This window comes from Brassica napus, chromosome C1 (assembly GCF_020379485.1).
Source record: "Brassica napus cultivar Da-Ae chromosome C1, Da-Ae, whole genome shotgun sequence".
NCBI lineage: Eukaryota > Viridiplantae > Streptophyta > Magnoliopsida > Brassicales > Brassicaceae > Brassica > Brassica napus.
This window is the reverse complement of record NC_063444.1, coordinates 2,550,760-2,577,344: the sequence shown is the minus strand read 5'-3', so window position 1 is coordinate 2,577,344 and position 26,585 is coordinate 2,550,760. Positions and strand designations below refer to the sequence as shown.

The window sequence follows — 26,585 nt, the reverse complement described above, 5'->3', positions numbered from 1 at the left end:
TTAGTTCAATGTATCATATTTAACAAAGTGAAAAGAAGGTTAGTTCCGTCATTGAATACTATCTCCCATATTTTTTAACAAATCACATTCCAACAATTCAGGAATTGTGAAAAACTCTGTTTTATCTCTCTCTCCTGTACATCTTTCCTTCAAGCTGTGGTTTAGACAGAACAGAGAGCTGCTTTATAACAAGAACTGATAGAGAGAGAAACATAGTTTACCATCACGAACCCTTTCTTCTTCTTCTTCATAATCATCTTCGAATTGGAAAAAAACATAAAAGAAAGACAGGGATCAAACAAAGGAACAAAAAGATCTCAAGAAACCCACTTGTGTTGTTGGTTAGAGATTTCACGTGTCTCAAAAAGTCTCTTTCACACACCCATAAACTTCATCATCATCGTCACCTACTACCCTTTCTCAACCTCAACGGCTCAATTCCTCCACGTCAGGTTAGCTCATTTCTTCAGATGTACAGTTTAGACTGAGTCTCTGTTAGATATCTCCCAAAAACCTGCTCTAACCTTCACTTGAAACAACTTTGAGCTAACATACAGACAAAGGAACATAAACATGGATCGACCAGCAGTGAGTGGGCCAATGGATTTGCCGATCATGCACGACAGCGACAGGTACGAGCTCGTTAAAGATATTGGCTCCGGTAATTTCGGAGTTGCAAGATTGATGAGAGACAAGCTAAGTAACGAGCTTGTTGCTGTCAAATACATCGAGAGAGGTGAGAAGGTTGGTGTTTTTTTTCTCAATTCCTCTGGTTTCTTGATTTTTTTTTAAAAAATCCACTTTGTGTGTTTGATTGCTTATGTGAATGAATGAAGCGTTAGTTATGGTTATGAAATGATTATGATCATTGATGCTAACATAGAAAATCATCAACATAGTTGTTACATCATCTTCATTTACTTTTTTCTGATATGGATTTTCATAATTCGAATGATTATTATTGGTCAAGCGATTTCTTTGATTTTTTTTTCTATTGTTTTTTACAGATAGATGAAAATGTAAAAAGGGAGATAATTAACCACAGGTCCTTAAGACATCCCAATATCGTAAGATTCAAAGAGGTTTGTCTTTAACTCTCTCTCTCTTCAAAATCAAATCACAAAGAGAGTTTTATTGTCTCCTTTATACATATGTTAAAAGTCTCATGTTTGGTTCCAGGTCGTATTAGCACCAACACATTTGGCCATTGTTATGGAATATGCAGCTGGAGGAGAACTCTTTGAGCGTATATGCAGTGCAGGCCGTTTCAGTGAAGACGAGGTTTGTCTTCTTGATTAGAGCATTTTTTTTTTTTAATTCAAGATTCAAAATGTTGAGATTAACGTATTGATTATTACCGTGTAGGCGAGGTTTTTCTTCCAGCAACTCATTTCAGGAGTTAGTTACTGTCATGCTATGGTAATGAGAAAATGATCTAGTTTAGATCCTCTGTTAAAATCAAACTCTCATGTGATTTCACTTTGATGTTATAGCAAGTGTGTCACAGAGATTTGAAGCTGGAGAATACGTTACTAGATGGTAGCCCTGCACCTCGTCTAAAAATATGTGATTTTGGATATTCCAAGGTATTTTTTCTTTGTCAAAACACATAATAATATATCATTCATGTATAAAGTTTTTGGTCTTCTCCTAGATTCTGTCTTGCAATAACTTTGTGTATGCACTTGTTGTTTTCAGTCCTCAGTGTTACATTCACAGCCAAAATCAACTGTTGGAACCCCTGCTTATATCGCTCCTGAGGTTTTGCTAAAGAAAGAATATGATGGCAAGGTAACCCTCCAATACTAACAATTATATTATACAAATCTTTTTTATTTTTGCTAAATTATACAAATCTTAGTATAGCAACAGAGACTATCTTGATACTTTAATGGTTTGAATTGGTCAAATGCATCATAACTCATCAGGTTGCAGATGTTTGGTCATGTGGAGTAACTCTCTATGTAATGCTTGTTGGAGCATATCCTTTTGAAGATCCTGAAGAGCCTAAGAATTTTAGGAAAACTATCCATGTGAGAGAGCTTTCTTCCTTCATGGCTTCTATTATTTGTAAAAAAAATGTTTATCTTCCAATATATATATAGCTAGCTAAAGATTATGTTCTGTTGCTTTCTCAGAGAATCCTGAATGTTCAGTACGCTATTCCTGATTATGTTCACATATCTCCTGAATGTCGCCACTTGATCTCCAGAATATTCGTTGCTGATCCTGCTAAGGTATGTGCATAGATAACTTGTAACCCACGTTTTGTATGTGATTTTGTTTAGCTTTTCTCTTTGTTTGTTTCTTTCAGAGGATATCAATTCCTGAAATAAGGAACCATGAATGGTTTCTGAAGAATCTACCAGCAGATATCATGAACGATGACACAATGAATAGCCAGTTTGATGAATCGGATCAACCGGGTCAAAGCATTGAAGAGATCATGCAGATCATTGCAGAAGCAACTGTTCCTCCTGCTGGCACTCAGAGTCTAAACCATTATCGCACAGGTAAAGCGAAACAACACAAAACACTAATAATAATAATCAATTTTCTTGTTTATCTTGAGTTCTCAACAATGGGGACAAACACAGGAAGCATGGATATAGATGAGGAAATGGAGGAAGATCTAGAAAGCGACTTGGATGATCTTGACATCGACAGTAGCGGAGAGATTGTGTACGCAATGTGATGCGGTCTCGCTATGGTTTCTGATACAAACATGAACAAGAATAACAATGTGTACTTGTCTGCTTTGTTGTAAGTGGCCCTAACTTTGTCACAATGGTCACAGTTTGAATCTTTGACATGCAAAAGAGACCTTCCTGCAAAAATATTAGTGTTTCTAAACTAAATTTGAAATGAAAAAAAAAAGTTTCGTTATATCAGTCAGTATTTTATCTACAGACATCAATGTTAGGAAAAGAACATGATTACAGAAAGATAAGATAACTAGACAAGGGCCACTACTATACTGTTGCCCTTAAATGTATACTACTTGTCGCTTTTCTATTAACCTTTGCTGAATGGTAAGGTGGTCCCACTCTCTCTTCTTTTTACATTAAATTTGTTCCAAACCTTTTTTTCCAACATTTCGAACCTATTTAAAGCTTTTAAACCAATCAAATATGGGTAGGTATCTACAGTAATTACATATGTTAATAATATTAACCGTTTAGAGAGTTTTTTTCTTTAAGTTACTTGACATGGAGAGAAAAAAACGAAACCTGTTTTAGTCTAGAAACAAGGGTAATGCAAAATTTAAGGTTACTTACTTTGAAAAATAGATAAATAATTAAGCTGAAATTAGATATGAAATCAGAATTGAGTAAATTGATCTATTTTTTTAATATTAGGTTCTAACTAAGATTATCGAAAACAACTAGAAATACTGTTGCCCTTAAATGTATACTACTTGTCGCTTTTCTATTAACCTTTGCTGAATAGTAAGGTGGTCCCACTCTCTCTTCTTTTTACATTAAATTTGTTCCAAACCTTTTTTTCCAACATTTCAACCTATTTAAAGCTTTTAAACCAATCAAATATGGGTAGGTATCTGCAGTAATTATTTTCATACCAGATCTTGATCTTGATCTGCGCAATATTATTTCCAAAATATATACATAGATATTATTTTAGATCATTGGTGATATATATTTTTAACGTTAATCATATATTTAAATATTTATATAACTATTTCAAATACAATAATTTCATAGTTTATATGTTATAATTAATCAATTGTTTAAAATCGTCACATGCATTTATCGCTTCTTATTGTATTTACATTTAGTTACTGAAAAAATAATATATGCATGAAAAAACATATCTGAAAATTATTTTGTGTTTAATTTATACTAAATTCTGATCCACCGTCCTTCAAAACTGAATTTTCTTTAAGCAATATTTTTACGTTTATTCATTTTAGATAATATATTATTGTATATAAAAAAATTTAAGATATGTCATTTTTTTACACATGTATTATATAGTTTACCAATATTAAGCTGTTCTATCATCATATTATATTTTTAACATAAATATTTATATTTGTGAAAGCAAATTTATAAATTTATCAATTTAATATAATTTATCATATTTAGTTCAATATAATAGTTTATTTTAATATGATTTATGATTATTATAAAAATATATAAAAATAAAATAGAATTTTTATTTTTCATTTTATAAATGATAACTGAATATATATCAATGCATACTAATAATTCTATGTAAAATTAAACTATATCATTATTAAGTAGTTACAAAGATTTTATATTATTAGCTTTAGTGAATATATGGAACTTACCGACATAATTTCTGGTTGTATTTCTAAATTTGAAATTTATATATGGAAGTTAAATTAAATTGGACCTACATAATAGAGAAGAAATATTTTGAGATACTGTTAAGAACAACAAAAAATATTTTTAAAAGAGAAACTATAATATATTGTACTTACAAACTAATTTTGTAGTAAATATTTTTATTTGAAACAGAAAGAATATTTCTTTCTAACAAAATCTTTTAAAGATATTGATAAAATTTATTTTGTAAATTAATCAATATAAATTGTTATTATCATTAAAATATTGTAAAAAAATTAATATATTTTAATTTTTCGTTCATCATTCCAAAATAAATTTAATTTGAAATTCTAATTATATTTTATGCTAATTAAAATTTAAGTTAATTAATTTTTGAAAATAAAATTTATTCTGATTCTGAAAAAAAATTCTTAGAATTTTATTAAACAATATTTATTTGTATTTTAAATAAAAGATAATGATATTAAAAGATATGATGATTAAGTTATGTAAAATTTAATAAACTTTCTATAGAATGGTCCAAATAAAAAAATCACACATGAACAAAGTTATGACTTATGTTTTAATATATAAGATGTTAATAATATTAACCGTTTAGAAAGTTTTTTTCTTTAAGTTACTTGACATGGAGAGAAAAAAACGAAACCTGTTTTAGTCTAGAAACAAGGGTAATGCAAAATTTAAGGTTACTTACTTTGAAAAATAGATAAATAATTAAGCTGAAATTAGATATGAAATTAGAATTGAGTAAATTGATCTATTTTTTTAATATTAGGTTCTAACTAAGATTATCGAAAACAACTTGAAATAGTAAACCCGATAGTATATTACTTCCTCCGTTCCTAAAATATCCATCTTTTAGAAAAAAAAATTGTTTCAAAAAGATATATTTTTCATATTTTCAATGCATAAATTAAATGTAAATTGTAAACTTCAAAAAACATAATTGTATTTATTAAAATTCTATTGGTGAAAACTTGTAGAAAATAGTTGATTACGGAAAATAATGTATTGGTAACTAAAATTTGATATATTTTTTTAATAAACGTGAAAATCCAAAAATATGGATCTTTTAGAAACGGAGGGAGTACTATATAAAATTAGAATGTCTACTTCACATTTCTCAATCTGGAAGTAAATAGCTGGGACATTGAGTTGGGACGATGTTTTAATCTTTTTTCAAACTCGCTTAAATGTGTAGAGCAATCAATTCAGAACGACGTTCGTACGGCAATTGACCTTTAATATATGCTTTTTGGGTACAAGATGAGATGCTTAGAGCACCATTAACCCTACCGCTTCTTTCTCTTTTTATGTAAGAACCGAATCTTGGCTGATTTTTTAACTGTTCGCGTGCTCCACCGACACGTGATTGCTCGCGATTAGTTTTTTTTTAATTAATTATTTTTTTTTATCAGATAAAAAAAATTAAAAACCTACGTAAACCGTGTATGGGTTAATGGTGCTCTTACTCTTTTCCTAATTTTTTTTTTGAAATAACTAAAAAATTTGATCGAAAAAGAAGAAATAACTAATATTAAACTATATAAATTTAGGGGGGGGGGGGGGGGGGACGGTTACATTATTTTTATTTAAATGATTGAAGCATGTATAGACCAATGTTAAACAGTGTCTCACTGCCTCTTGTTAGTGTAACATTATCTCAATAGATTCCCCCTTGATATTGCGATTTCTTCTCGTGACATGTTATCTATCGCTTGGTGCTTGTAATTCTTTCCTCTTTTTGTTGAACTCATCCTTATTTATATCTTGAAGTTTAGCGTTTCTTCATGATATGCTTTTTTTTTGTCACGGTCAAGATATGCTTTTCTAGATCATGATAAAATAGGAAACCAAACCTTATCATATTCACATATTTTGTTTAGATATATAACACGTTTATACAATGGTAAATAAAGTTTAATCATGCAACTGTTATTCTGTTCGTTTCGGATGTTGATATATATAAAAGCCAAATAGTATCAATAGTTTATTAAGACTTGTATGAAAAGGACTAATTTATGGCGTGGTTTACTCGACCCAATGTGGGGGAAGGGGTCTCTATTATGAGGATGAAGATGCGACGTGCCCTTTTGTAGCAATTGTCTGTACTGTGTCCAAACAATAAGATTAACGACATGCTAATGGAGACATAAGCCCGTTCATGTTACACTCTTGGTAAGTTAAGGACTTAAAGTGGAGTTTTAACTAACATATATATCCAACGTAGTTGATTTTTTATTTTAACTTTCACTTAGTAAGTTGGAGTTGCATTTTTTGAGGGGCTTTGCACTTCAAAGGATTGATTCCAAGTTCCATAACATATGTAGATGATTCTTTTAATTATTTGAAACACTTAGTTGAATATCTTTTTCCAACTCACTTATTTGAATCATAGAATGAGATATATCGAATATATATATATATATATATATAGTTGGATGATAGATATGATGCATATGCTTAACGAACTAAAATCAGTATTTAGAACTTACAAATTAAAATAGTTGACGACTAGAAAAAGCTAAAACGACATTGTAGATATAGAAGGTCGACTAAAATTAGGTTGTTCAAAAAAAAAAGAACTTACAAATTAAAATAGTTGACGACTAGAGAAAAGCTAAAACGACATTGTAGATATAGAAGGACAATTATTAGGGTGATAATCCAAATGCATACACATCTCTGATCTCTCTATACTGTCGGTCGTTTAAAGAGAGCGCGTGCCTAGTGGGTTGAAAATAAGATCGTCCTTTAGTAGCGTCGAAGAGACACGATCCGACTAACTTTTATTTACCAGAATGAAAAGAAAAAAAATCAAAGTATATTTTATAGTATTTTGGTAATATCTAATAAAATCTATATGAAATTTCGTCTCATTCAACTACATTTTCAAAATCTTAAGTATATCTTATCTCTTTTGTTATTCTTCTCCTCAGGGGGTGAAACGACCAAAACAACTTCTTCATGTGTTATTATTTCTATTGTTTAATAAATTACTGAAAGAAAATAAATAGTGCGAGCTTAAGAAGAACAAAATGAAATTTAAGATATTTGAGTTGGAAAGAGTGAAAAAGGGCTGTTGCTAATTTAAAAATATAGCACTTCGAGGAAAAAAGTTTCTCTTAATTTGTTTTAAATGTGAATAGACTTCCTTAATTCATTTCACCACAACACACATGGACGAACTATTTGTACACAGAGAATATTTGGCAAAGCCAGGACTATCTAATTTCAAGTTGATAGATATTCAATGCTTGCACGAGTCAATACAAATATGATCCGACAACCCAAATATTCATTTACAGCCTTTTCTCAAAAAAAAAAAAAAATCATTTACAGACAATACAAAGTCGATCTAATAATACGATATGATTATGAGCTCATTTAAAGCTAATGTACACTTTAAAACACACGATCACGCTACTACTACACTAGTCTTACTTTCTGAACAAATATCGAATCTGGAGCCATATCCGCTTTAGATCCGACACTAAAGTTACTAGTGTTCGTTACTGATTTGAACGTTGAAAAATATTTGACATGCACTACTTATCTTACTATCTTAATATTCCGGATTTCAATGGAGCTTTTCTTTGTATTTTGTTTTTTTTCTGTTTTTTTTTTTTATCATTACTGGGGTAAACACAATTCCCATTAGGGAATAAGAGATTCTCTTCATTTCTTAAAGAAGTTTGACAAAATAATTTAAGGAAAAGACACCAATAATAACTCTTTGTTATCCATATTTTATTATTTTCTGTTCAGTTCTTTTATTTTCTTTGGGGGTAAACGTTTTCATTTTATTTTCTATTTTTTAAGTCTCTATCAGGAGAAACAATTAATTATAAACGCTTTTGGAATTTTTTGTGTGAGGATGCATCTGAAGTTGGCTGATATAAATACAAAGAAGATGAAGTGAGAGAGGGTTGAAGAAAACAAGACTTACTACTAGAGAGAAAAAAGAGAATCATGGTGATAAAAAGGATAGAGATGTGTATAGAGCTTATGAGGATAGGTGTGGAGTTTGTCGTAGTGGTGGCTGAAACCGTCAAGATTGCCTGGCGGCAACACCTCAACCACCGCACTCCTCTGCCTCCTCAACATCTCCTCCGCCAGGGCATTTCCCCTTCTTACCCTTCTCAATTCATCTTTGGATTTCTCCCTTGAAAATCTGTTTTTTGTAATTCTCACGAAATCATTTACCTGCGTTTCTCTTACCTTTTGTCGTGGTGAACTCTTCGATGTAGTTTTTGTTGATTCTTGTAACACCTTAATTATTTTTTGTTCAATAAGTTTTGCACTTCTCTCGAGGTTTTCTTCTTCATGGTCCCCATTTATTCAGATTATCTTTAATTTGAGCAACACTAGTGTAATAATCAAGTGCGCAAATTAGTTGAAGAAGAGCTTAAGAGGATTAACAACAAAAAATTGGTTGCAGTCTTGCAGAAGAAGACGTGCAGCGGAAACAACCCCTAATGTCTTCATAATGATATTTAAGTACTTCACGACAAGCTAATCATTCAACTGTTATATCAAAATTTTGTTTAGTCTTATGAGATGGCTTCGGATCTGGCTTGGAACGTGGACTCGTTCATATAGTTGAGGGGAAAAAATCTTAATATAAAAATCTGGTGATGGCTCGTTATATCGTTGAATGTGTATATCTCCACCATGAGTAACTAAAGATTAGCACAATTGAATTGTTAAGGGGGGTACGTTTCTCTTAGTTATTTCACACAAAAATATAATATCTCATTCGAAGCTCAACAATTTTTTTTTAAATACTATTTCTTATTTTTTTGCCTTTGCTTCTTTCATTATCATAAAAATAATTTCTTTTATCAATAAAGAATTTTTTTTTGGATCAAATATCAATAAAGAATTTTTATCGACTTCCACTATCAATTATCATTTTCGCCATGAGAAAATATGATGATTTTTTTATTTTTTTTGCATAGAAGTAAGCCATCAAACATATATTAAGTAAAACCTCGTATAAAATCTTTAAACAACTGATATAGTTAAAAAACATTTATATTTGTATTGATCAATATATTGCAAAAATTTAAACTTCATATTATAGCGGAGTGTTTAGCTTTGCACGGTATGATTACAAAAAAAAAAGACTTTCACAAAGCTTGTTATAACTCTAATGATACAAAAACGTTAAATAAAAATGTGCTCAAGGTTGATTTTGAACCCTGCGGTGCGGTGTATCACAAGATTCACAACAAACCAAAAAAAAAAAAGAACGAAATATATATCATGTGTGGTACGAGGCCAAAGGTTGTCACGGCTGATGACGGTTATGGCTTGTGGGTTCATTCATCTTTTCACCGCTGAATGTCGAACTCGTGATCTTAAAAGAAAACTTTAAAAGAAATCTCTAGGCGGTAACTAGGCGCTTTATTGAGAACTAACGCCTAGGCGGATTATTCGGGGTCTAAGCGTGGCCTAAGCGTTAACGAATTATTGATTTATTTTATATATATTTTATATTTATATGAAATATTTAGTTTTTGATTTTTAATTATAAAATTATTGTGATAAATTATTAAAAATAGATATACAAAACAAAATAAATTAGAAAGTTCTGTGGATTTATACTAACATTATTGTTTAATTTAACATTTTAGACCAATTTAGGTCGATTTTAACCGCTTTAGAACAACTTAAACTGATATAATTCATATAAATATGATTTTTGGAAAATCGTTTCGGATAGGACCGAATTACCGCCTAGCCGGGGGCCTAGGCGCCGCCTAGACCGATTTTTAGAACCTTGGTAGAGTTATACTCTCTTTTTGTCTCAAGGCATCAGTAGTTGTGATTAATAACTTACTGCGCCAATTTCATGTCAACACAAATCAATGCGTCTGCGCAGTGTGTACAACATTTAAAAAATTGCCATACTCAGAGTCACCCTTACAAAACCTGCTTATGCTTAATACATGTGTATAATATATTGACAGAAAATAATTAGTAATATTATTTTTAACAAAACATATATGGGCTTATATATTAAGACGCATGCAATTGCAAGTCACGCAACACAAACAAATCACATTAGTGAATCGGTTGGCTGACCATAATAATAGAAACTCTTCTGTCGTTATCAATTAAAAAAATTGTTCATATTTTCTGAGAATAATTGTTGAAATTAAGACATGAAGCCACATTAAGTTGTTGTATTATCAGCCAAAGTGGTGTATTCAAAAAAAGTTGCTGGTATCAAAAGACAAAGTGTTTCCTACCAGTTACTGGGATAAGTAGGTCAAATTAAATGTAACGCGAGAGAAATCTTAAACCTATTTCTAAACAATGATGTAGACAAAGTGTTAAGTATGTAGTCTTAGAAGAAATATATTGTATTATGTAATAATTTGTTCTCATAATATAATTAAGGATAAATAATGATGTAGACGCGAAGCCATCCATATACATAATTCCACAAAAAGTAGGGTTCTTGTGACAATAATTCATGATACCGAACATGGATGAGAAATGGGGTGAATACAGTTTAACATGAAGACAAGAAACGCTATTATCCATGGTCCTTTATATTATGATAACAAATGCATGTACTATTTTTCCTTTTTAGTAAAACAATTTATTACATGTTTCTTTTTTATTGATTGTTACCAAGGTATTTAGGAAGTTCACGTCCTATGAGCTGAATCAACTGCAGAAAGAGGTGACTTATCTTTTTTTTTTTTTTTGACAACAAGACATTCACGGATTCGTATTGATTATGTAAACCAAATCGGTAACTACGCATCCATGTGAACGACGAAAGACGGTTGTTTCCTAGCACTGCGTGCTAAGCTATCCGCCCGTAGGTTCTCCGTCCGAGGTACATGAACGATGTCTGAGTTGAGGAAACTTCTTCGTAAAAGCTTGATATCTTCCAGATAACTTTCAAATGTTGGTCATTCTTCTGGTTCCGAAACCATCTTCACCAACTGAGAACAATCTGTTGCAAACGTAACCTGAAACTGTCTTAAATTCTCTATACATTCAATTGCCCAAATCAAAGCTTCCACCTCCAAATGAAGAGGTGAAAGACATGCCCTTACATTCCTTGCTCCTAATAAACCATCAAAGCCCGGTAAAGTATTATACCAGCTTTGTCCCAGAAATAGTTCCTTATCTTTCCATGAACCATCTATAAAACATCATCGTCCTGAAGTTGTTAATGTGGGTATGGTATGTACCTGATGCTCCATCTTCTGATCAGTGAGTACTTGTGCCTCAGCCCAAAGTGTTGATTCTAATTCTGTTAATTTAAGTGTTTCTTTTGGATCAATATCCATATTACTAAACACCTTATTATTCCGACATTTCCATATATACCATAATATCCATGCAAATTGGTGGTCATCCATCTTTGGATTGACTTTCCAAAAAAGATGATCCACATATTTTAGATAATGCCCACACTTGACGTGCTGGAAGATATTCAAAAAACACATGGTTTTTCATTACATATTATCTTTGATGATATGACTTTTATGATTGGTTCATAGAAGAAAGTGAGTACAACTCAAATATTTTCTCATTATTTTTGTCAGAGCAACTCCAATGTACAATATCTAGTTAAGTATCTCAACTACTAAACCAATTATTAAAATACATAAAATCTAATTTCCTAAAATAACAACCCTCCTATATATCTCAAAAGAGAATTTTGAGATACTTTTCAGAACCTCTTAAAGTATCAACATGTTAATAATTTTGTCATTTTTAGAAGATTAAAATCTAATTGCCTAAAATAACAATCCTCGTATATATTAAATGAAAAGTCACTTAAGTCAATCATAGAGAAAGTTCAAGAAAAATTGTTATAATTTAATTGGTTGAAACATTTTCAATTTTCAATTATTTTAATTAGATCTAAAATAAAAGATAAGTCTAAAACTAATTAATACCACTTACCAAATAATCTAAATGATATTAAAAATGATAATTTATGGTAACTAATTGTCAAAATCATAAAAAGTGTAATAATGTTTGATTAAAATGTTTATATTTATATACTACATAAAATAATTAATACAACACAAATTATAGAAATCTATATAATAATTTCATATTCTTTTATAAAACAGTATATTTGTATATAAATTGTTATAATAATTATTAATGTCATCTTATAATGTCCATATAGCTTTATAAATCATTTATAAAAAAAATATAAAATTTATAAAATTATCTATCATGGCTTACAAAATTATTTAATCATAATTTTAAATCATTTATAAGAGTTTTAAAAAAATATAAAAAAATCCTCATATATATTAAACGAGAAGTCGCTTGAGTGACTTTTGCTTACATGTCGATCATTTATGAAGTCTTAAGAAAATTGTTATAATTTGCTTAATCGATAATTTTTAATTTTATTTATTATAGTTTAGATTTAAAATAAAAAATAAATCTAGAACTAATTAATATCACTTGCCAACTAACCTTAATTATATTAAAATAATGATATATGGTAACTAATTGTTGAAATTACATAAGGAATAAAACATTTTGATCAATTCTTTTTTATATTTATAAACTACATAATATAATGAACGGAATTTTTCTAATTTTTAATTATTTTAATTAGTTCTAATTTAAAATGTAAGTCTAAAACTAATTATTATCACTTGCCAAATAATCTAAATGATATTACAAATAATAATTTATGGTTGCTAATTTTCATAATTATAGGAAGTGTAATAATGTTTGATCAATTCTCTTATATTTAAATACTATATAAAATAATGAATAGAAAACGATTTATAGAAATCGTATAATGATTTCATATTCATATAAAATATATCATATCTATAATAATTATTAATCTCAAATAATATCCTTATATGTTTTATAATTAATTAGGTTTTGAAGATTGGACTGAATTATATTGAACAGAGCATGTGAGAACTTTGATTAAAAATCATGTGATAATAATTAATCATGTTAAGTCCAGGTAACGCATTTTATAAAAACTACGCTCTCTTTCGATTCAGGTAGTAATTAATATTTTTTTCGTTTTTAAATAATTCATGTTCTACCACTTTTTACTTGTTTTTAAAGGATCAATGTTTTAGATTTTCTATGTATTTTCAATAATAAATTATAAACTTCAAAAAATGTTAATCGACAATTTTGGATTTATTGAATTGCTATTGGTTTAAATTTATGAAAAATTGTTATAATTTTAAAATTTAATGCATCGATAGTTAAATGTTAATTTTTTCTTAATATTTGTGAAAAATCTAAAATATGCATTGTTTAAAAACAGAGAGGGAGTACATTGTACAAAGTTTATGCAACTAAGTTGTGATTTGTGAGTGAGAAAAAGAAAAAAATAAAAAGGAGTTTATGTAATTATGCATGCACTGTAGATAATTAGTTGGAAAATAATAACTGTTACAAATTTAAACATCTGATAACAAGTTGCTCCATTAGCATACATAATTTAACCTTCAATTATATACTTCTTTTTCAAATTCTCTCTTCTTTCGTTTTACAATATTGTTACTCCTAGATGATATAGTTGCCTCTTCTCTCTTGCGACGGATATTAGTAGCCCTCAAACATTGGAGGTGGTGGCGATGCGTATTGGTGGCCGATGAAAGGTGGTATGATGAATTCATCACTTGGAGCTGGTGCTTGTGCTCTTGGCGTCTGTTTCTCTTCTACCGGAGCTGGTGCTTGTGCCGTTGGCGTCTCTTTCTCTTCCACCGGAGCTGGTGCTTGTGCCGGAGGCGCCTGTTCCTTCTCAACCGGAGCTGGTTCTTGTGCAGGCGGCGTCTGTTTCTCTTCCACTGGAGCTGGTGCTGGTGGGTAGGTGATCGTTGGCGGAGGAGAGTAGACTACTGGTGGAGATTGGGACGGAGGTGGAAGAACGACCGCTGGCGATGGCGACGGTTGGACTGGTGTTTCTGGTGGTGAGCTGGATTTTGGCGGTTGAGCTGGAGGAGAAAACACCGGTGGCGGTGGCGACTGAACAGGCGGCGGCGGTGAGTGAACAGGTGGTGGTGGCGAGTGAACAGGCGGTGGCGGTGAGTGAACCGGAGGTGGTGGCGGTGGGGAATATACGGGTGGTGGTGGAGAGAAGACAGGCGGTGGCGGCGGCGAATACACTGGTGGTGGTGGAGAGTGCACCGGCGGTGGAGGAGAGTGGACAGGCGGTGGCGGAGAGTGAACCGGTGGCGGTGGAGAGTGGACTACTGGTGGTGGTGGTGAAGGAAGAGGAGGAAGTGGTGGAGGAGAGTTCACCGGAGCTGGTGGAGGAGAGGAAACCACCGGAGGCTGAGACTGATGAGGTGGAGGTGGGCTGCGTCGGTTCTTCACCGGAGACTGATCATAAGGATCATCCGGTTGCGGCGACTCTTTCGGTGGCTGTGGTTTGTGAACCGGGACAGTTGGAACCGGCGACGGTTTGTCAACAACCGGAGTTGGAACCGGCGATGGCTTGTGAACCGGCGATGATCTCGATGGAGTAGATGATCCACCACCAGCGCACTTGTCCTTGCTACAATCAACCGGACGGTTAATCACCACCGCACATTCCTGAGCCGACCGTTGGTCAGGTCTATCCGTCAGACAATTACGTGTATCGTCCAACACAATCTCTTTCCGACCACCACCAGGAACACACGAACTACCTTGTCCATTAAAGTAATTGTACGAATAAGTAAAATTCACCAAATTAGGCAACTTGCAAATCTCATCCCCTACTAGTCCCGTAAGCTTGTTCCCGGAGATATCAAGCTCCTCCACACCCGTTAACCCGACAAAGCTGGTCGGGAGACGACCAACGAACGAGTTCTTACTCGCATCAAAAACCGTCACGTTCGACAACTTCCCAATCTCAGACGGGAAACAACCGCCCAAACCATTGTCCATAAAAACAATCTCGTTGAGATTCTTCATGTTTCCGACACTCTTAGGGATACACCCGGTGAATTTGTTATTAGCAAAAGTCACAACGGAGGCCGTAGACTCTCCTAGAGATTCAGGAATCACGGAAGTGAATCTATTGTTGTTCAAGAAAATAGCGTCAAGCTCTTTCTTGAAAAGCTCTGGAGGGACTTGACCTTCGAAATCATTAAACCTAAGGTCGAAGTATTTGGCACTAGGCCAAGAGAGGATGACGTTAGGGAACGGTCCAACGAAACAATTGCTACTAACATCAAACTCATGCATCAGCTTCATCTTCTCAAAGCTCTTGGGGATGATACCGCAGAACCGGTTCGAATTCAAATGGAACATAGCGACATCCGTCATCAAACCAAGCTCAACGGGCAAATGTCCCGCGATATCCGCGCCGTTGAGGTCAACACCAGCTACAACCGTGACGTTAGGATCATCTAGAGCGGGTGCGCATACCACACCGGTGTAGGCGCACACGTGGGGGCCGTGCCAGTTCGCCGTGGTGTTAAACGGATCCGAATAGATCGCTTTTTTCCAAGCCTGGAGAGCTATGTAAGCTTTTTTAAGCCTCGTGTTGGCAAATGTAGCCTTGAGGTCGACCTCGTATTCGATGTCATCAGGAAGTTCGCCCTCGCCGTTTTCTGGTAACGTCAGGAGCTGTCGACGGACGAGAAAGGCAGCTTCTGTGTCGGATATGGCGAGTGCGACGAAGGAAGAGGATAAAAAGAAGAAGAATAAGAGGAAGAAGAAGCAGCCAAAGGACGGAGGTTTAGCCATGGCTAAAAGAGAAAACCTCAAAGGTCCAAGGCTGCTTATAGAATGGACCTGAGAGGGTTCGAGGAGGTTGCGAATGTGTATTATTAATAATAAGCCAGCCTTGCAAATGACCAACGGTTTCCCATATTTAGGGGACATTGTTTTGTTTTTGAGGATGTTGCTTCAGATACGGAGGACATATTTAGAAAGATATAGAAATTGTGGTTAGAGAAAGGCAAAACAAGCAAAATAGACCTAAGAAGAAACCGGTAACTATTACAGGACACAGCCTTGAAAATGAGTGATGGATGGTTTATTTGCGAACATCACGCTACAACAAACCTTTGTTTTTGTCTCTCACTACTTTCCGTGCGCCGCAAGATACGTCCCCTAAAGAATTATCATGATTATAAGATGCTATAGTGCTGTGACCGTGAACACTCTACAGATCCAGGAATCAAGAAACTGACAATGGTAAATCCATTGCTTCACAAAATCCTCAAAAGCATGAAATGTCAATTTGTGAACATATGCACTTCCTGCTTGCATAAAAACCCCGATCAGCTTCAAAATTGCATTTATCAACTGGTTGTTGCAGACAAAGAAAAGCAACTGGTTGTGTGGGTGTACATGCTCTTAGCTTAAATATATTTTAACCAGTAGAACAGAAAAACACACAACTATTGAAAGAATTTATAAAATTCACGACAAAAACATTGTTCTAGAAAATGAAATTTTTTTTTTTTAATAGAACGAATTAAAGATTGAAAAGCAATGGAAGAAATGATGATAATATATCAAAATACTAATTTCATTCCCATTCGACAAGGCTGTCTTTAGCCTCATCATACTATACAACAAACAAAACGTCCCTCCACGTTCATTCTCTCACTCATACAGTTCCTATTTTTTTCTCTATTTATAGTACTTCATCTACACTTCATTTCCTATTGCTTTATATCATTTGTCTCACATTCTGGGGCTTCACCACCATTACGGCACAACCTGAGAATATGCAGCAGCAGCCTCTTTAGCATAACACACATGAAGTTGTTTGGTATGTGTTATTTTTCCTATAATTTACCTGATCATTCAATGAACTATCATCATAATTAGCTGCTCTTCTGCGTTTCCTGGATACCTCCGAGTTACATCCCTTCTCTTCTACTTCTTCTTCTCTGAAATTCTGCCCTGACGCCTCTGGAGTTGCAAAAAAACAAGAGATTAGACCAGGCAGGTGAGAACACAAGTTCTAAACAAAACACTTTCACGTGTGGGTCAGACCAGATCTCAGACTCATATATGTCCTTTGTAGCAACAATCATTTCTTTGATCCCCCACAGGTCATATCAACTCTATGTTTCTGCAGCAAAAGCCTTCTAAAAGCCAATGCAAAGTTAACTTAAGTATTGATCTAGTTCTTAGATAAAATTTATGGGTACCAAAAACCCAGAAGAGAAGACAAAAAGGGAAGAAGCCAAACATGCAACTCATAAGAGAAATTCGATTAAACTAGGCTAAGCAAAATGTCACCTGCAGTGCTTTGAGCTGGATACTCATGCACCAAATAATTTGTTCTAGTAAAAGGCTTATCACCAGAACTTTTGATTTCTTCGCTGCGCAATATGTTTCCTTGGACAGCAGTTCTCATCGCGTAATCAGATGACGTCTCCAAATGAGCTCGTTTTTTCCCAAAGCTAACTTTCTGCCGGTAACCATTTTGTAGTACCGTAAACTACAAAAAAAAAAAGAAATAAGTTTTCACTATAGAATTACAAAAACAAATGAAGAGACAGTATTAAAAAAAAAACGAACCTGATCAGTCAATTTGTGAGAGTTAGACTGCAGACCACGAGTTCTACTCAGCCTCTGAGTCTCTCCTCCTACTCCAAGCAAGGAATACAACTGCTTAACAAAAGAGTTCTCCAAAGAATCAAGATACAAGTTGTGTTTCTCATTCGTCCATCCACCACACTCATCCTGCATAAACAATTTTAACAAGATACTTTGTCAAGAAATCAACACAAACTCTAATCACTCAGAAGAAGATTCAAATTCATTTAAAAGATTTGACTTTTTTCGATTTGGCAAATGCTTACAAAAGGATTGATTAGTATCATTCATCAAAATAAGATCTTTTTAGGTTAACGAGTGTAAACCTAATCGTAGCATCAGATCTGAACCTTCCTTCCATATATAGCAAGCTAAAATAGATTACTTTCCTAAATCGATTAGAACAAACAATTAACCAGAAACACTATCTCAAAAGCAACAAAACTTCGAGCGGAAGATTTGGTTGGCCTACCAGTTTCTTCGAATCGGCATCGCCACGAGCGCTCTCAACCGTGAGACCGGACTCGAGCGACTCGCTCTGAGACTCAGCCGCGACGCGAGAAACAGTATTCGCCTCCTCGTACTCATTCTCCATCGGTGCTCTCTCTCTCTCTCAACGCAAAAGAACAAAACACAAATTACGTCTCTTGCTTGAGATAGACCCCTTAAAGACAAGGAATGTCCCACATGGCGTCGCTTTTACACGTGGCAAAGTACCGCCACGTCATCAGCAGCGATAATAAATATCTCGGACAAATATCATCAGCCAGATATTTTTTTTTTTTTTGGGAAGGAGGCTGTTTGTGTGATTTTTGGATATTATTTTTCTCTTAGTTTAGCTTTTATTTGTCTGCTTTAAGATAAATTTGATTGATGCTCTTCACCGAATTTAATAGGTCAGGATTTTGATTTTGATTTTTCTTTTTACATTCTGATTACTTTCCTTGTTTAATATGTTTGCTTTTAGGATTTATTAAATTAAATCAGATTTGGTCAGATCTTGGATGAACTTTTAGAATTAGATAACATAACGTTAACGTCATAATAATCCATCTTAAGAACATCGTGAATCGTCATGGGACCGACCCTGGCTCTTTTTCAATGCACCAAAAAGTTTTTGTTAATTCAGATAATTAACTAGCTATTAATTAAAATATCATTTTGATTTTGGATAAAGAGATAAGGCCAAAAGAGGATTAATTACGTCTGGACTATAAATGATAGTTAGAAGTTTATTGGATAAATCCTAGAAATAAATGATAGAAGTTTATTGGAGATGTCCAAAAAAAAAAAAATTATTGGATAAATCCTAGAAATAATATTTGCTGGCGTGGCAGTGGTTGGGTCAAAAATATCTGCTACTTATGTCCGTACCAAGAAAAATATCTGCCCTTTTACTTTGACAAACCAAGAAAAATATCTCGCCTTTCCAATGTAGTTAGTTTACAACTCTACATTATACAATGTATGCCTTTTAGCTAATACAACTGTTAGCCATACACTAATCTGAAAATACGTAATTTTGTAAACATGTATTTAATCTTTTCATTCATGCATTCCGAATATAATTTACTATAATATGTGACATAGGCAGGCCCGTCCTTGCTATAAGACAAGTAAAACACATGCTTTAGGCCACAAGATATATAACAAATTTTAGGATCACATTTTTATTACAGATTCAGCCATATTCAATGATTTTAAACATTTTTGTGTTGTTTGTATTACTATTTTCCATTCGTATTTATATAAAAGGCCACATAATTTTTATTGTGCTTTAGACCACATCAAATTTTGGGACGGCACTGGACAGAGGTACATAGAATAATTTGGAATATTTTCTTATCAAATCTTATACATCTTGTACATATGTTTAAATCTCCTGACATGGGTATTTTCTTAAGAAGATTATAGGGTTTTGTGAAATCCACATCTAATTCAATGTTGAAATGTGGGCCTAAATTTTAGAGCCCATATATACCATATCCGACCAAATCCACTCACAATCATCCTATTAAAAACCTTATGGCAACCCTTAAGGTCCACCAAGTTCAGCATACATATCAATCAAATTGTTGTAAACAAACAGTTCAGAGTCCAGCCCATGTCTTATCGAGTATAAATGAATCATAATTCCTCTACTAAAATCACCGGCATCAGTGATTCATTGTACGCCTACCCATATGAAACCAATTTGAAAAATCCAAAAGAACCATGCAATTTTGGAACCGAGTAATTCGCATAAGTTCAAGCCAACTGAATACGATAAGGAGCCCATATAAGGCCCACAAGGTAAGACTTTATGTAAGTAGATCATAGAGAGGAAATGCATATAGCTACATTTGAAGCATATGTTCAAACTAAGCATCTCTTATAGAGCATATAATCTGACGCACGTTGGTAGGGCTTAGTCGTTCACTACAATCCTCTTCATAAGAAAACGATCAAAGATCTCTGGTCCACGTGGTTGGATTGCGTGTAAGAGTGCGAAACCTCCGACCTTTTATTCGGGCCGTTGGACTTCACATGCACTATGTATTTACTAGGAAAATATACTTGTTTTGAGGAATATGTAATAGTTTATTAGACTTAACCGATATCTTGCTATGCCTCAAAGCTTAGTTTCTCCCAACAATAATTCAATTTTCTAATCCAGATATCTCCAATTGGTAGACCCTCTAAAAGCTCAACTAATCTTAGCAACTTTGAGTTTTGGACACAAAATAAAGCTATAAGAAAACATATAAGCGTCATGACATTGATTCATTTTATATCGTTTTGTCTGTTGTTTTATTCGTTTTGTTCTAGATTTATTGGTTTTTGTATTCTGGAATAGTAAAGGAATGGTTAGAAAATGTGTGTAGTTTTCTCATCACGACCTTAAAGAAGTAACTTTGATTAATTAAATATAATAAAGGAAAGAACATGTCTTCGAAAGACTAGTAGAGTCGAGTCCATGTGAATTCTGTAAGCTCACGGTTCCATTTTTTATTAATTAATGCAGATTAGACTTTCCTAATCCAGTAGATTCTTTAAGAAAAACTACTATTATATATGATTGAAAATAGAAATAAAAGATGGGTGAAACGAAGGGTCACTTGTCTTGTGTACCGAGTCCATGATAAGTCCATAACAATGACGAAACATCAATAAACAAAAGAAAACGAAAAAGATAAAATAAATTAAAGTGAAGATCACATCACATGTGAGGATCAACACAAAGGGTTTATGTGAGTAATGGGACACCAATACTGATATTATAATGTTTGTTGCTTCATTTTAATACTTTACGAGGTCGCTGAGTGCGCTACGTGGCAAATGTCCATCCCTTGTAGGTGCAGCAGCAAACGTGATAAAGATTCCGGAACTGATCACCCGTCGGCTCCTCCACTTCTGTATACAAAAATACTGCATATTGTATGATAATTTATATTCATTTAAATTTTATAACATTCCCTGTTTTTCTGTTTGTTAGTGTAGTTTATAAACTGTGTGTACGCATCTCTGTAGTTTAGTATTAGTGAATCATGATGTTAATTAAGATCGTTCCTGGGTTGATTTGCCAAAATAATGCGATCCCTGACATGGAGGAATAACGTTGTATTTTTTTTTTGTAAACTAATAACGTTGTATTTTGTTGTTGTTGTTTTTCTTTCTTTCAGATTTCCATGGATACATTGGGCAGTCGTTGATGAAACTAAAGGTTCTGTAGATATATATCTTGTAAATGTAGTATACCAAATCAATGACTATATTTAGAATTACGAGTATTCACAAATTTTTTTATCGAATAGCATTAAGCTATATATATTCCATCCTTTCCCGTAAAAATAAATCTAAAAACATCCACGGATATTAAAAATATAATGAATATTTACAAATGAATTTACTACTACATATTTTTTTAATAACCATCAACCTATGATATTCAACTAAATTAAATTTTATCAATTGATATTTTTCAAAAACATATAAACGTATTTTAAAATATAAAAAAACTATTTTTGCTTTAGAAGAAAAAGATTAAAAATATAGTTACTTTGGAGAACGGAATGAATATATATTTGCCTCGCAAAATACAGTATTCGTTTTTATAAAGAAAAAAAAACAATATTCATTTGCACCAAAAAAAAAAAACAATATTCATCTCGTTGCATAATTCAAAAAAACAAATAAAAAATATTCATCTCGTTGCCGACGACGGCGATTAGAAAATCTAACGGCCAGCGTCCTTCCACTTTGCGAACTACTATTCGTTGGAATCGTAAACGCAGAAAAAAAGCAGCGTTTGTCATTGGACCACGTTGTCCAATCTCTTTCGCTCACGCACGATCTGACGTCAAAGTGTTTTTAATACCTTATCGGGAATAAAATAATCCCCGCGTCCAAACAGTAGAAACCCCTCTTTATATCGCGACGAGTGTCACGCCTAGGACACATGTCGCTCCCTCCCTCTCTATATTTCTCAGATCTTTTTTTTTCTTTTCTCAAAAAGGAAATATCGAGAAAAATAAAGAAAAATAAAAATTCGAAGGTAAGGAAAAAATAAAAACTTCCATCACTGATTGGTTTCTTGTTTCAGATTCGTTGATTGGATCAGAATAATGAATTTTCCCGCCCAATATAAGCTTATGATTGGTCGTTTTGGAGAATTGTTTCAGATCCTCTGTTTTCACTCTTTGCTCTGTTTCGAATTTGATTAAAGATCTGATATTTATTTGTTTGTTTTACTTGAAGGATTCAAAGCTTGAATTTTTAAGAGATGGGTTCTCGATTTAACTTCGTTGACGACGCAAAGCAGCCAGCTTTGGGGACTGGTGTTCCTCTGACGAGACAGAACTCTGTTTTCTCGTTAACCTTTGATGAGTTTCAGAACTCATGGGGTGGTGGGGTTGGGAAGGACTTTGGGTCCATGAACATGGACGAGCTCTTGAAGAACATATGGACAGCTGAGGAAAGCCACTCTATGATGGCCAACAACACCAGTTTCAACAACACTTTTAATGGAGGTTTGTCTGTTGGTGTGGGAGGGGAGCTTGGTGGTGTTGGTGGGGGTTTGCAGAGACAAGGGTCACTTACTTTACCTCGTACCATTAGTCAGAAAAGAGTTGATGATGTCTGGAAGGAGCTGATGAAGGACGATGACGCTGGAAGTGGTGGTGGAGGAGCGAGTGGAGTTCCGCAGAGGCAACAGACGTTGGGGGAGATGACTCTGGAGGAGTTCTTGGTGAGAGCTGGTGTTGTTAGGGAAGAGCCTCAACAACAGGTGGAGAGGGTGGATCACTTCAACGGTGGGTTCTTTGGATTTGGAGGTGATGCAGGGCTGAGTTCAGCTCGTAATGGGTTTGGTCCTAACCTGGTGAGACCGGATCTGCTGACAAATCAAACTCAGCCGTTGCAGATGCAGCAGCAGCAGCCACAGAAGGTGCATCAGCCGCAGCAACTGATCCAGAAGCAGCAGGATGTAGCTTTTCCTAAACAGTCTACGATAGCGTTTTCCAACACTGTTGATTTGGTCAACCGTTCTCAACCTCCAACACAGGTGTGACTAAGAACTTGACTATGTTGTTATTAGATCATGTAGTTTTAATGTTTGAGGACTAAGCTCAGAGCGGGTCATAGGCTAAGCCTAATGAAACATTCATGTGTCATGTCTTCAAATTTGTATATACATAATCCCCCAAATTTTTAAAAAAAATTATTTCAGTTTTCCATACTATTGAAATCTTTATTAAATCGTCTATATTTCCTGACTAACTGTTTTGTATTTGTAGTTATGTTTTAGTTTATTTGACCATGGTTTGTGTTTTGCCTTTAGGAAGTGAAGCCTTCAGTTCTTGGAGTTAGGGACATGCCTATGAACAATAACAACCTTCTTCAGGCTGTTGATTTTAAAACAGGTGTTACGGTTGCAGCAGTATCTCCTGGAAGCCAGATGTCACCTGATCTGACTCCAAAGAGCAACATGGATGCGTCTTTGTCACCTGTTCCTTACATGTTTGCTGGTCGAGTGAGAAAAACAGGTGCAGTCCTGGAGAAAGTGATTGAGAGGAGGCAGAAAAGGATGATTAAGAATAGGGAATCAGCTGCAAGATCACGCGCTCGCAAGCAAGTGAGTGTCCATTTAAATCTTGGAGACTGAAGAAACCTTAAAACCACTGTCTGGTATAGTTCTTTTACTTTTTTCATTTTGCTGTCTGACAGGCTTATACGTTGGAGTTGGAGGCAGAAGTTGCACAACTGAAAGAGCAGAATGAAGAGTTGCAGAGGAAACAAGTGCGTCTCTGCTTCTTCCTATCTCAATTTTTTTCTATTGGAATATATTTTTAATTTTTTCATGAGGTTCTGATTAATTGAACCAAATGTTTCATGCAGGTTGAAATTATGGAAAAGCAGAAAAAACAGGTACTATCTCTTGTATTCTTAAGTCTAAGCTTTTAGTCCAATACTGTAAACACAACACGATGAAGTGAAGTATAACATCACATCTTAACATTAAGTACGGTGCCTACATCTTTTGCAAGACTAGTCCCACAAGTTTTGAATATTTAACAGAGACTATCTCATTTTTGTTCTTGCAGCTTCTGGAGCCAATGCGTCAGACATGGGGATGCAAAAGGCAATGCTTGAGAAGGACACTGACAGGTCCTTGGTAGAGAGCTTGTTTATGAAGCCCTCCAAGGAGCTCAACAAAAGAGCAGAAGCTATAGAAACAACACAGAAAGTAGAAGCTAGCTTTGTATGTAACTTAGGCAGGTGTTTTCTGTGGGGGTGATTGTAGGTAAATGAAGTGTGGCCGATTTGACTAGATCAACACTCTTTTTTTCTTCTTCTGTTTTCTTGAAGCATCTTTTGGTTTTATGTTCCTGATGTAATTGATCTTGATGTTGCTTTCTAGGACGTGTCAATGTCTTAGAAACATCTTTGTGACTTAATCATAGTGGATTTGTCTTGTAGCATATATTACCTCTGTGGACCTCTTTTTCCTATTAATAATTTTGGGACCGTAAGACGGAGTGAATAGATTGATGGAAACATCAAGTTAATAATCTCAAATTGGTAATAAAAAATGTTTTACAAAACTAACTTAAATGGCAAAATTTTCTTGTAGAAGCAGTGGAGACATCTTCTAACTGTGTATCTTGATCAAGATGCCTTCAAATTCCCTCTATACTCATGGACAGAGAGAAATTAGTAACAGTTGCCAGCCCCAAACTTGTAATCACGTTTCCATCTATAACAACTTCTGCTCCTTGGATCATTTGGTCATTCGCAGGCCCTTCTGTGTCTGAGAGGTACTCAGCTGTTCTCTTCTCCTGCAATAGGATTCAAAATCATGTACAGTGTTTGCTCATATCCAGGACAGAAAAGAACAAAAGTTTTCTTCAATTTACCTTGAGTAAACCGTGATAAGAACCTGAATTTAGTTACATCATTAAAACCATTTTCACAGAATCTACAAGAATTAGCCAACTTAAACAGCACTCCATAGATACAGAAACTATAACTAAAAATCAGTTATCATCAAGTGACTTACACGAGGTGTGTGGTTTAGAGACCAGTCAATGCTATTAAACTCTTCCGTCTTAGGATTCTGGTAACCATCGCGTAGAAGCTAGATAAATGATTAGAAAAGAAGACTGTTACATATCAAGATGGATAAAGAAAAGAATGATCCTACAAGTGAATTAAGGACAAAAACCAGAAGCTCTTCAAGCGATTTGGCTGTGGTTTCTCCAAAGAGCTGGTTAGCCAGGGAAAGAGCAAACTGAAAAGAAGGGTCTGGTCCACAGCTAGTTGTAAGCTCCCCTGACACCTGGATGTTTGTCTTAACAGCCCAGAATGTAGGCAGCTTCCCGGAAAAAGCAGGATGTCCTGTTGTCTTGCACAATTAACTAAACTAAGTTTAGAAATCAAGTAAACAGGACACAAAGATTACTTACTAGCTGACACACAGTCTAAGCCTTTAGAATGTTGTATGATTTATATAAAAAATATCAATACCATTAAAAGAGGATCATTCTCAAATTATATCATTAATGAAAATTGCAGTTTTCTCAAAAATACCCTTATTTTTACAAAGAATTAATAAAATTCATTAATGGCATTTAAGTCTTTTGGTTTTGGGCCTACAGATACACCTAAATGGATCTATAAATAATAGGCCTATATATATATTTAAAATATATATTAATTTTAAATTTAATATAAGTATAAATATATTATGAACAATAAATGAATTAAGAAACATGAAAATATTATTTTCTTAAATATACGTATCAATATTCAAAATAGATCATTTGAATATTATACATATTTTCAATACAAACCAAAATCGTATATCCTACACCATATATCATATACATATTTGAATATCATTTTTCAGTGTATAATGTCATTTTATACATAATATTAATATGGCAATTACGAGTGTTCAAGAATATTTTAAAAACTATCTTAAAATAAATTTTTAAATCTAAAATACAAACACAAACTTATAATAGGTTATTAATAACGAAAATAAACTAATATTGTCATATCAATAAGTTATTTTATATTATCATTTTTTATTTAGATAACATGATAAAATTTTATCAAATTCTAAGGAATCACTAATTTATGTAATATTAATAAATATATGAGTAGTTTAATCAATTTTTTAAAAAAGTACTATAAGATATTTTGTTATCGGATCAATAGTATCAGATCGCGGGTTAATAGTGAGTTTTTAGG

The 26,585-nt window shown here is 33.7% G+C and overlaps 5 protein-coding genes across 9 annotated transcripts; 3 read left to right on the top strand and 2 right to left on the bottom strand.

Moving 5' to 3' along the window:
• Positions 1-66: 66 nt before the first annotated feature.
• On the top strand, positions 67-2,886 carry LOC106438561 (serine/threonine-protein kinase SRK2E). Its single transcript, XM_013879759.3, has 11 exons — positions 67-452; positions 558-744; positions 1,008-1,082; positions 1,180-1,281; positions 1,366-1,419; positions 1,494-1,586; positions 1,699-1,791; positions 1,929-2,033; positions 2,139-2,237; positions 2,315-2,513; positions 2,598-2,886. The coding sequence occupies exons 2-11, from the start codon at positions 574-576 to the stop codon at positions 2,693-2,695; spliced, it is 1,089 nt and encodes a 362-aa protein (XP_013735213.2). The 5' UTR covers positions 67-452; positions 558-573; the 3' UTR covers positions 2,696-2,886.
• A 5,097-nt stretch (positions 2,887-7,983) lies between these two features.
• On the top strand, positions 7,984-8,644 carry LOC106443756. The gene has a single exon (XM_013885311.3). It carries the CDS (start codon positions 8,304-8,306, stop codon positions 8,499-8,501), a length of 198 nt encoding a protein of 65 aa, XP_013740765.1. The 5' UTR covers positions 7,984-8,303; the 3' UTR covers positions 8,502-8,644.
• Positions 8,645-13,713: 5,069 nt separating this feature from the next.
• LOC106443757 (pollen-specific leucine-rich repeat extensin-like protein 4) lies at positions 13,714-16,181 on the bottom strand. Its single transcript, XM_048745177.1, has one exon. It carries the CDS (start codon positions 16,176-16,178, stop codon positions 13,908-13,910), a length of 2,271 nt encoding a protein of 756 aa, XP_048601134.1. The 5' UTR covers positions 16,179-16,181; the 3' UTR covers positions 13,714-13,907.
• A 613-nt stretch (positions 16,182-16,794) lies between these two features.
• LOC106438562 (cold-regulated protein 28) lies at positions 16,795-18,610 on the bottom strand. 3 transcript variants are annotated; one of them, XR_007318269.1, is made up of 6 exons: positions 18,325-18,610; positions 17,835-17,999; positions 17,553-17,754; positions 17,304-17,398; positions 17,104-17,219; positions 16,795-17,024 (listed from the first exon to the last, which is right to left on the bottom strand). XR_007318269.1 is itself a non-coding variant. In XM_013879761.3 (5 exons), exons 1-5 carry the CDS (start codon positions 18,445-18,447, stop codon positions 17,013-17,015), a joined length of 618 nt encoding a protein of 205 aa, XP_013735215.2. In that variant the 5' UTR covers positions 18,448-18,591; the 3' UTR covers positions 16,795-17,012. The 3 variants fall into 3 exon arrangements, 1 of the variants encoding a protein (XP_013735215.2); XR_007318270.1 differs by having other exon boundaries at positions 17,304-17,395; XM_013879761.3 differs by lacking the exon at positions 17,304-17,398 and having other exon boundaries at positions 18,325-18,591.
• Positions 18,611-21,254: 2,644 nt separating this feature from the next.
• Positions 21,255-24,813, top strand: LOC106438563 (ABSCISIC ACID-INSENSITIVE 5-like protein 6). 3 transcript variants are annotated; one of them, XM_048745176.1, is made up of 6 exons: positions 21,255-21,555; positions 22,590-23,394; positions 23,671-23,964; positions 24,057-24,128; positions 24,228-24,257; positions 24,434-24,813. In XM_048745176.1, exons 2-6 carry the CDS (start codon positions 22,615-22,617, stop codon positions 24,506-24,508), a joined length of 1,251 nt encoding a protein of 416 aa, XP_048601133.1. In that variant the 5' UTR covers positions 21,255-21,555; positions 22,590-22,614; the 3' UTR covers positions 24,509-24,813. The 3 variants fall into 3 exon arrangements, 2 of the variants coding, with proteins under 2 accessions (XP_048601133.1, XP_013735217.2); XM_013879763.3 differs by lacking the exon at positions 21,255-21,555 and adding an exon at positions 22,226-22,386; XR_002654982.2 differs by lacking the exon at positions 21,255-21,555 and having other exon boundaries at positions 22,403-23,394; positions 24,228-24,351.
• Positions 24,814-26,585: the final 1,772 nt, after the last annotated feature.

Bases quoted from the DNA above. Each gene is read 5' to 3' on its own strand.
- LOC106438561 (XM_013879759.3), top strand. From the start codon at position 574: ATGGATCGACCAGCAGTGAGTGGGCCAATGGATTTGCCGATCATGCAC. The intron at 1,083-1,179 runs GTTTGTCTTTAA...GTTTGGTTCCAG, and splicing joins ATATCGTAAGATTCAAAGAG to GTCGTATTAGCACCAACACA. The intron at 1,792-1,928 runs GTAACCCTCCAA...ATAACTCATCAG, and splicing joins AGAAAGAATATGATGGCAAG to GTTGCAGATGTTTGGTCATG.
- LOC106443756 (XM_013885311.3), top strand. From the start codon at position 8,304: ATGGTGATAAAAAGGATAGAGATGTGTATAGAGCTTATGAGGATAGGT.
- LOC106443757 (XM_048745177.1), bottom strand. From the start codon at position 16,178: ATGTCCCCTAAATATGGGAAACCGTTGGTCATTTGCAAGGCTGGCTTA.
- LOC106438562 (XM_013879761.3), bottom strand. From the start codon at position 18,447: ATGGAGAATGAGTACGAGGAGGCGAATACTGTTTCTCGCGTCGCGGCT. The intron at 18,000-18,324 runs GTAGGCCAACCA...TTGTTTATGCAG, and splicing joins ATGCCGATTCGAAGAAACTG to GATGAGTGTGGTGGATGGAC. The intron at 17,755-17,834 runs GTTCGTTTTTTT...TTTTTTTTGTAG, and splicing joins CTCACAAATTGACTGATCAG to TTTACGGTACTACAAAATGG.
- LOC106438563 (XM_048745176.1), top strand. From the start codon at position 22,615: ATGGGTTCTCGATTTAACTTCGTTGACGACGCAAAGCAGCCAGCTTTG. The intron at 23,965-24,056 runs GTGAGTGTCCAT...GCTGTCTGACAG, and splicing joins GATCACGCGCTCGCAAGCAA to GCTTATACGTTGGAGTTGGA. The intron at 24,129-24,227 runs GTGCGTCTCTGC...TGTTTCATGCAG, and splicing joins AAGAGTTGCAGAGGAAACAA to GTTGAAATTATGGAAAAGCA.